A 10,090-nucleotide genomic window follows, 5' to 3' on the forward strand; every position below is an offset into this window, starting at 1 on the left:
ATTTTGCTGTAAACAACCGCTTCGCTGTTCACGTCAATTGATTGACACTGTGTAGCTCTCAAATTTTTTATCAAAAACCTTTTGCGAGACAGATAATCTAGATCAACAACAGGGCCTGTCATGTTTTGAACACTGAAAGTTGGTTGATACTTCTTGTTTCTTGCGCTAAGATTTAAGGGTTATTTCTGAATGAGCCCGCTGAATTTTATAATAAATTTGTCGTATCTTTGACCTGTTATCTAGTCAGCAAGGAAATTGGTCACGTCGAGTTTTATAAATGCTTGAACACACGATGACTGCATCCCTGGGTAATTCACCCGTACACCGTGAGTATGTATACAGGGAAAGGAAAATATGATTTCAGGGAAGTTATTTAAGTACTGTCATGTGATCCTTATGTAACAAGCGATTGCAAAATACAAAATCATAGCATTTGGCAATATCTATAGGCTTTCACAGAATATATACTATAATGGGGTTACGGCGTCACCTTTTTGCAGAAAAGTCATGACTTTTAAGAGCCAAATACTTGTCCCGGAACCTTAATACACTGACGAATTCACCATGTGTGTGCTCTGGCTTGTAAAGTACGCTCGTTATGATACAAATTTAAAATCTAAATGTACAATCAAGATTTTTATTATACTTTTTTTGTCTTTCTTTCTAACAAACATCAATAAGAGTGCCATTCTCATCTTACAGAAAATTCTCGACCGGACCCCTAAACGCAACCAGTTCTGAAAAAAACGGTTGGGTGGCCGTTAATGGGTCCATTCTGTAACGGCATGTTACATGTTAATGAGTGTATGCTTTATGGACGCAACATTTGTTGGTTTACTGGGAGGGAACTCAGTCGTGACATCTCACGGAATTGAACGGAAGTAACATTAACATTCAATCTTAAACTGGCCAAAGTACATCCCGATATGTTATTCTTAGAAATAACTTTTTAAAAAATATCTGAATTATTTTGAACTCAATGCTGTTTTCAGTCCAAATGAGTGTATACCATTAGGAAATTCAGCATCTGTGGCAGCAAATGCGTCGTTTTCAGAGCCGCTGATGTGTAGACGCGTACTTTTCTATCCGCGGGATATGATATTTCCTCCACACAAAGTACATCTAACCTGAATACCAAGCTGCAAAACCGTCAACCGCCTGCCCATTGGTCGGTTAGTGATCGTGACGTCATGTAGAAAGCCCGCGGACCATGCAATAATTAACTATATTACCCAAGCCCGAGTAAAATTACAAACCTTCGGTTCAGTGACAGAGCAGTTATTCCCAACTCTCCTAATAAATGTATTCAGAACGTGTATGTCCATTCTATGGCCGTGCATAATTTGGGTATAAACATAGAGCGGGTTGAAAAGTGCAGTCACCAGTCGTGTCCTCTCGAGAGAAACAGTGACATCACGCACGAAGGGATTATGATCCACTTATTCGCACTACCGGCGGCTTGTCACATAAAGACTCGTTTTGATCACCGAATATCCACTTCACGTTTACATCAATTATTAAATCAATCGAGGATTTTTTTTTATATAATTTGGTGTATCAGTGCTGGATTTATGATTCATACATCACAAATTAATGTAAAAATGATTGCCACTGGGTTATACATGGTAAGAAACGTGTTCTAATTGCAAACAGCCTGACGAACAGCTTTGGCAAATGTTACAAACACGACGGCGTAATCCTCCTTGAGAATTATTCAATGAGAGGCATCCTTCTTCGATAGCTTTGCTTCATTACCCAACATCTACAAGCAGCTTCTCACCAGAAACGAAGTGAATGCAAAGATTCGGGCCATTCACTGAGTGAAGAGACACTAGCAAAAGTAAAGTAGGCTTGTAACTGTGAAAAAAAATGATAACTTTTCGGTGATATGCAAAATTCTGTGTGGTTATAAAGCAATAATGTTGAGGCATCGTACTTTTTTCAAAGTAAAATCAGCATCAACACCCGGTCACATGGTCTGCATAGATGATAATCGTACTGATTACAGATAGTTTTAGGATTGGCGTACTGAGTCGGGGATTTACGTGCACAAAGTCAGTTACAGAATACTGCTCTCCAGGAGGGCGTGTGGAAGAAACACGTCGTACCTTGTACGGGAATAATGGTCTCAAAAAACCTGCGCGTTGTCGCTCTTCTCGACTGGCAATTTTTGTACTTGCTAATTCCAGTGATATTGTACCGTTTCCGAAATACTTTCACGTTGTCCATAAAACGGTGCCACTATGCGAAGTTTGAATAAGCTTAAAGTCTAACCTAGACCTAAATCTGGATGTTTTTGACGTCAAGGGCGTGATTCATAAATGCTATATTAATGCATGTATCAAAATTTGACAAGTTGCTGAACAATTCATTATGTGAGGTACAACGTGTTGAAAGGCGCCGTACTCTGGCCTGTAAAGCGTGGATTTACTTAGTCGCGCAGCTCAAACATGTTCATTTGATATTTTTAAATGAGTTTACATGTCCAACTCTGAGTTATACATTAAACATAATTGTCTGAAACAGCACCGCGGGAGTGGTTCGTAAACACCTCAGAGCTTTCAAATTTCTCATAGAGAAAAATATGCAGACGTTGCTGATAAGTTAGTGACCTTATCCTAAATGTTACCTATTTGTGTGCCATTGATAAATACTATTGACATTAAAACTGTGTGCTGGTCTGTGCGAGTTTGACAGATGACACCTCTTTCGTTTTGTCTACACAGCGGGGAGTGAGCATATTTACTGTGCCCATCCACGAGATCACGGGTGACATCAGCTATGTTGCCGATTACCAGTTCCTCTTGGATCACCAGGAATTCACGGGGCCCCCAAAATTATCTCTTAATCTCGAAGCGAAGAGCGGATGCCAGGTCAAAGTTTAGGCTAAACTACGTCGAATCTGCTGATCTGTTGGTGCTCGGCCGTACAAGCCTCACTCGTCCCGTCTCTCTCCATAATCTGTGCGGCTGTGTGCATCAGTAAACGTGAGTTCGCTCTGGTTAGAGTAGTTTTCCGTATATCCTACAACATGGCAGCCCCTCTGATGTTCGCCGCCCGGGCGCAGTTTATGAATATGCGTAAGTATTGCTATGGCAGGACTACATAATATAGACTTTTAATGAATAGCTTTACCCTTCAGAATATCTTGGTGTTATTCGATACGCAGCCGGTTCGATTTTCATACGTTCGAAGCGCCTCGTTATCTGGTTACCTGGCCTAACCCAGGTGACCACATCCGTATAATGTTAAAACGTAAATCAGCGGTTCTGCTCCGGCACTATGGTTTGAACGAGACAACGTTGTTGTTCGAGGCGACCTGATCGCAAATCTTCGACGGGTTCCTTTCTGGAGAGACTAAACGGCCTTGTGGGTGATATCGGGCATAGAGTCGTGAGATTTCTTTCAAAACGGGTCAGGTGGAATGGCCTACTGAACTTTAGTACAGATTGTTCCACAAATTACTGATTTCACAGCAGCAACGGGCGAGTTAGAACAGGGACCACGGCGAGGTAATTATAGTACAACTGTCATGTATATATAAGTTATCAGGAATGAGTTATTGGCTGAAAACGGAATTATCGATATCTGTGTTTATTCACGAAAGCTGTAAAGCTGGGCGATTGTAGGAGGTACGATATATGCTTTTTCTATGACAACCTTTTGTTGACCACGAAAGGTGGAACTCGGATAGCAACCCTGATGGCTTTGATGTCGAATTTTCATTTTTTTTCTTCGCCGTTTTGCGACAAAGCCGATTATTTAATTCAGGAAGAGACAAGAATTTGACCTGAATATAAGGGACTTGCCCCGGTCGTTGACTCTTCAAGAAGCAGACTTGTAACACAAAGGTTACACGGAAAGCAAATGAAGTTTCACCCCGAGGACCGCTTACGGCCATCTGTCGATCGATGACGTTCGATTGGTCACTCTGTCTGCTATGGTAGTAAAAGCGCCACCCCTTTTTCACGATTGTGAGCACGGTGTATAGGGGCGTACCTTGTATGCATCGAACAGTCGAACGTTGATCCACAAATGTTTCAGTAAAGTAGCAATATAGATTTCTTTCATAATTTTATGGTGGAATTGGAAGCTAAAATGGCAAAAAGTTTTGATACAGCTTGATTTCATCGATCATCGGATTTTTCCTCAGTCTTAACTGTCATTATCATGAAAGATCAAAATCCCTAGCGCTATGCTCTAGATAACTATGGCCTAGTTGTTCATCAGGGTTCTGCAGTGATTGTCTTTCGATCGAACATCAAAGCAGCACAGGTTAGGCAAACTGAAGTACGTGCCCTATTGATTCACCAAAGTTTAAGTTTTTTTTTCGCACAGAGAGAATGATTTAATTTGGATCTACTGTCAGAGCTCTTCATCGAAGTTGTACGCACACTATCCAATCAGTTAAACATGACACATCATAATTTCTCAACCAATCGGCACGGCATCATATTATAAGTTCTGCATCGTACGCTAGGATGCATCATTCATTTTGGAAACGATTTCGATCTCTCTAGTTATCTTGTTTTCATTGATTTCTAACATGTTGTCTCAAATTCGTGACAGAGCGTTTTCAAGTCTGGTAAAATAGCTGTCAGAAGGGTGCTGAAAGAGATGATTAACAAATATTCACACAAACTATGACTTATAATTGTTCAGTAGGGTTATACGATTTCCGATCATGTAAAAGCACCTCGATGTCATTGTTTACTAAATAGTGAAGAAACTATCAACATATCGCGATTTCTTCGATGCATTTACTTTTTCAAATTGAATTTAAGTAAAGTGACAAACATGAGTATGATAATTTGCTTTAGGTTTTATATATATGTGTATTATAGAATTCTCTAACAAAAATAAAGCAATATTTCTAGTGAGATAATCGATGTTAATATTTTGAGACGCCACGGATAAGTTGAATGGCAGAGTAAATCATAGATTAAATCTATTGTCTATGATTGAATCAGACATTTAATCCGAATTGTTGTGAAACCTCAGATTCTAGTTTTCTAAATTAAAGTATAATTAGCCGTTTACTTATAGAATTGGGAATCGCTCGCTTTCGTTACAATAATATCGCTCAAACAACGAGACAACTTCATTTAGTATGGAAGGAGAAAGCGAGTTACACCCTCAGACAAAACCGATGGATGAATATAGCGCCACTATTAACAGAGCATAAGATTCTGTACTTTACCGCAAAATAACAAATTTAACATTGTGTGAAAAAATGATATCAAGTGAATTAAAGGGATACAGTCGTCGGAACTGCGCTCAAAGTTCGTATGGAACTCAAAAAACAAAAAAACAATGTTAACACTGTATCCAAGGCACGATGGTGATTGATGAAAGTTAAAACATGTCTCTCATAATCTACATCGTATAATTTAAATGTTGCAACTATGATGATGAGGTGCATCTAGATATTGTGCACAAAATAATTGTTTGTAAACAAGAAACTCAAACAGGCGCACTTCCGACGACTGTTTCCCTTTAAACGTGTTGCACTCCGATTAAATCTACCTTGACTCGATGGTGATGTTTCTCGCTTTCTTGACTCCGCAGAGGCTGAGGGCCTGCTATGGAAATTAAGCGTCACGACTGGAGACAGTGGCACCAACTGCCGAGTGTTCGTTGACATATACGGAGAAGAGGGAAATACCGGTGACATTGAACTTGGCAACCCCGATGGGAACTTCTTTCAGCCAGGGACGACGTCAGACTTTGCTGTAAGTCAGTTCAAGTTGTTCCTTCAGATATGTATGCACATATTAGGGCAGAATCGGACATTGATTGAATCTCTAAGTTGCTGTACACATTTGATCCGATGTGTTAGAAACCTATGACCAACGTGAGACGAATTAATTGAAGATAAAGCCAGGAAAGTTTAAAAATAAAAACAAAAGATCGGTAAACATGGATTATCATCGACTATGTATACTAAAAATTGAAGTGGAAAGGATCTCTTAAAACTACTTCTAAAATCACATGATTGGTAAAATTGGTACACCAACACAATCTAACCGAACATTTCTGCAGTGTTGGCAAATGGCATTGGCCTTGCTCGTCGAACCTATGAACTTTTGGCAATTAAAATTTGATAGTTCAGTACTGTAGTTTCATCACAAAAACACAAATCTTTCATTTGGATGTTTTCCTGCCTTGGATCAACGTGTGTCTACAAAACATCTCCCCGAGTATAATTGTCAATCAAACTACTTACAATCCTTTGGATCTACATAATTCTTTAATTTCTTTCTATTATTTTCTAAGCTTTTTTGCATATGGCGTGAGTTCTCGGAAATCGACACGCAACCTCTTTTTCACAGAGATATTTCTTTCTGTCATGTGTAGATTAAGCTTCCAAAAGAAGTGGGAAAAGTTTATAAAATGAGAGTTTCTCACGACAACAGTGGTGATAGCAACAGCTGGACGCTCAACCAAGTAAGTGGAAAGTTTATGATTTACTTTCTATATTAGCAAATGAAACTTCTGTTAATGCTGGACTATAATTCGGGTTCTAAGTTTTGCAAAATTGTGCCTCCATAATACACTCAACCCTGGCTTGATCAAAATGTAATCGTATTTGGATGGTAGAAGCCTAATGTTCGTCAGTCAGTTCAACTGTCGTATCTTTTCTCCAGATTACCATGTTCAACATGACAGGAATGATGCTTTTCAAATGTGAGCGTTTCTTATCACCAACGGAAGATGATAAACAGTTTGTCAGAGAGCTCCCATGCTTGAGACCGGGAGAAGAGCCACTGCCAGGTAAGCCCACTCAAGTACACGTATTACCGGAAGAACGCTTTCGTCATATATAGATGGATTCAGGTTCAACGGAAGTGATAGGCGGCCATATTTGTCCGTTGTTTATCATCTCATCCCTGATCACCGCAGTCAGTGACCATGCACCACTCAACCAACAAACGGACAAACAAACAACTTGGCTTTGATCTTGCTTTAACAAAATACCTTGGTAATATTGCAAGTTTATTTGGCGTTTGCAACTGTCTGTGTTTTACGTCCTATTGCAGTGAAGAGATATGAACTGGATGTGAAAACAGGAAGGGAGAAGGGAGCTGGCACCAAGGCGACTGTAAGACTTATGTTGGTCGGCGAGAAGAGCGACACAGGTCCCAGAATCATGGGGAAGCATAATTTCCTTAACGATAGAGAGGACGAGTTCAAAAAAGGAAGGGTGAGGGCGGCATTTTTATCGATAATTAAAACAGACGATTTTAACACTGAACGAAGTACGTTTATTTAGCATCGCATGATTGCCATCTTTCGTCTCGCATCTAGTTAGCATGTTTCTCAAACGTGCAGTAAGATAGAATGGTGTACAAGTTGTATATGCGTTGGTACAAAATTATTTTGAATTTTTGCCCTCGTGTAAGAAGAGAATAAAACGATTAACTGTATTATATATATATATATATATATATATATATATATATATATATATATATATATATATATATATATATATATATATATATATAAAGAAAGATAATAACTCTTAAGCGTTAATAATATACTCTAGTGATGCTTATCATGCTGTCAATCATTATTATTATCATACAGACGGCGAAGTTCTTTATTGAAGCCGTCGATCTTGGTCCCATCACAAAAATTGAAGTTAGCCATGACGGAGACACAAAAAGTAAGTAAAATAATATGGCCTCGCATCCGTTGCTCCAGTTTTTGAGGAAGATGAATCATGAACATTTGTTACATCACTGACATTGTTTTTGTCAGTTCTAATTTGCTTGAGAATTTACTTATATCTTTCGGTATCCGAAATGCCTAGGGAATGGTCTCTAGGAACATATTTTGGGTCCCATGAACACAAACAACCGATGCTGAAAGGGATGAGAGAGAGAGAGAGAGAGAGAGAGAGAGAGAGGAGAGAGAGAGAAGAAGAGAGAGAGAGAGAGAGAGAGAGAGAGATGAGAGAGAGAGAGAGAGAGAGAGAGAGAGAGAGAGAGAGAGAGAGAGAGAGAGATTTCCAATTAAAGTTCATTGGTGTACAGACTTGTTCACAAACTCCACATCACAGCATTTCCATACAAACCGCTTACTGCATCACGATCTCACGAATCATCACACCTTTTGTATCACTGTGATTGCGGAGCGTCCCTCCACCATACCTGTGCAGGGGTAAAACAAAAGAGAAATTATTCTGCAATCAGTGAAAATAGCACATCGAAAATAACCGGATGATCGCATAACTTTGCCGGGTGTCATGTCAAGATTCAGAAACATTTTTTTTTCATCGGACATATATTTACGAGAGATATGCAAATGAGATAACGGCTGCTCTACCAATGGAAACCCTCGGTGTATTGTACAGTGTGAACTGGCATTATTTGACTTGACAGACAGTTCTGAATCATTGGTTTTTTTGTAAAAGCCGAGAGAAACGTCATTTAATTTTTGCTTATATTTTTTTCACTCTTCCAGAAATGGGTTGGTACTTGCAACACATACTGGTGAAGGAAGACGGAGGACCCTCTTACTTCTTCGCCGGTGACACGTAAGTTGACGTCTTTTATATCGGTCTTGTCATCGAGTTATAGGTTACAACAAGTACTACCGTAGAACACGTAAGCTTCTCTTCTCATTTCACAAGCGCATTATTTGTTTTAATCAAAAGGTCGATCATATTGTGCTTGCGGTAGTGATGAGGCAACAGTAACTACTGTATGCAATTTTGGTAACGTTTAGGACTTTTTGCCTCAATTTTCCGTGCCCTGTCAGTTCGAATTTGAGCTGGACAGATAGAATTTGTGACACTCCTTATTGTGCTTGTGTTCATTCAGATGGCTATGCAAAGAGAGGGGAGACGGGGTCACGTCTCGCGAGCTGACGAGGACCGGTATCTTCGACGACAGCGACGAAGGGGAAGATGACGATGACGATGAAGATGAAGAATAAACTGCGCATGCGTTGACTTCTGGCTGGCAGCGGAAACAAAGGAAAACACAATAACACAAAAGTACTTTTCTTTACTCAGACTATGACCTATATTAGTCACAAAATATTTGATTTACACGTCGACGCTATGTAGTTTACACAGTCAATTAGCCTTTTACTAGTCAAGCTGAAATATAGTCAGGCAAAGATATTCTCGCGAGAATTTTGGCATTACTCTCGTATAAAGGGAAGGGCAGCTTTACCATAGACACTTTTCTCACATCACAGATTCTTTGTCTTTCGTTTCGTTTTTATTTGACTCATTTTTCACTGGAACTTTGTCTTCTACATCATTATCTGAAATAAATCGAAGATGCTTCGCCGTGACTTTTTAAAATTTTATGTAGTATACCACAAACACGACAATGGTTGACACACAAGAAGCTGCGATATTTATGAATAAACAGGTTATCGTGTTCTTCGTACAATAAAGGCAATAAAGAAATCAGGATTGAAGAGTTTATTATTAATTACTATGACTTGCTTTTCAATTATCTGTATGACGTAAGGCGTATGTCCCGATAGTCTTTTATCATCTTTCAACGGAGACGGATGCAAAAAATCGTCGGATGTCAAATTCTTGGAATGCAGACAAAGAGCGATCTGACTGCTGTTTGGTAGCTCAGTAACTGCAGAAAGCATAAATAACTGGAAATGTAAATATTATTCTTGCTTTCTCTGATAATCTGAGACGTAATGAACTTTATGAAGGCGATAAAAATATATCAGTGTGCAATGAATACGTCATGACCAATAAAAGCAAAATGTTAATCGTCAATTTTCTAATTAGGATAAAGGTGCGTCCATTTACCGATGAACACAATTTACAACTTGATGGCTGATCAATGACGTCATAAGTGGCTGTTCACGTGATTTATAATGATAAAATGACAGCTGATGACGGTAAATAGTTTCTTTGCTTGGTGACAACGAAGCATCATCTAACCCACTGACTCGTTTGTGATAGCACCATCTGATACATGACCCCCAAATTTGACAGTTGTCAACTTTGACCGACTGACGTTAAATAAATTACCCTCGGATGGCTTATTGAGTACAGGTGCGCATAAGGAAAAAATGCACCGAGTTTGAGAAAAGATAACAATTT

General features: G+C 39.2%; 1 protein-coding gene across 1 annotated transcript; it reads left to right on the forward strand.

Annotated features, from left to right (window-relative positions):
- Positions 1 to 33: 33 nt before the first annotated feature.
- On the forward strand, positions 34 to 9,452 carry LOC139119096 (lipoxygenase homology domain-containing protein 1-like). Its single transcript, XM_070682732.1, has 9 exons — positions 34 to 1,740; positions 1,850 to 3,080; positions 5,569 to 5,732; positions 6,358 to 6,447; positions 6,648 to 6,774; positions 7,041 to 7,204; positions 7,591 to 7,669; positions 8,470 to 8,542; positions 8,829 to 9,452. Exons 2-9 carry the CDS (start codon positions 3,032 to 3,034, stop codon positions 8,941 to 8,943), a joined length of 861 nt encoding a protein of 286 aa, XP_070538833.1. The 5' UTR covers positions 34 to 1,740; positions 1,850 to 3,031; the 3' UTR covers positions 8,944 to 9,452.
- Positions 9,453 to 10,090: the final 638 nt, after the last annotated feature.

This window comes from Ptychodera flava, chromosome 19 (genome assembly GCF_041260155.1).
Source record: "Ptychodera flava strain L36383 chromosome 19, AS_Pfla_20210202, whole genome shotgun sequence".
NCBI lineage: Eukaryota > Metazoa > Hemichordata > Enteropneusta > Ptychoderidae > Ptychodera > Ptychodera flava.

What these genes read in the sequence shown, in the direction of transcription:
- LOC139119096 (XM_070682732.1), top strand. Translation starts at nt 3,032, where the DNA reads ATGGCAGCCCCTCTGATGTTCGCCGCCCGGGCGCAGTTTATGAATATG. An exon ending in ACAGCTGGACGCTCAACCAA is followed by an intron (nt 6,448 to 6,647) that starts GTAAGTGGAAAG and finishes TCTTTTCTCCAG; the next exon opens with ATTACCATGTTCAACATGAC. An exon ending in ACGAGTTCAAAAAAGGAAGG is followed by an intron (nt 7,205 to 7,590) that starts GTGAGGGCGGCA and finishes ATTATCATACAG; the next exon opens with ACGGCGAAGTTCTTTATTGA.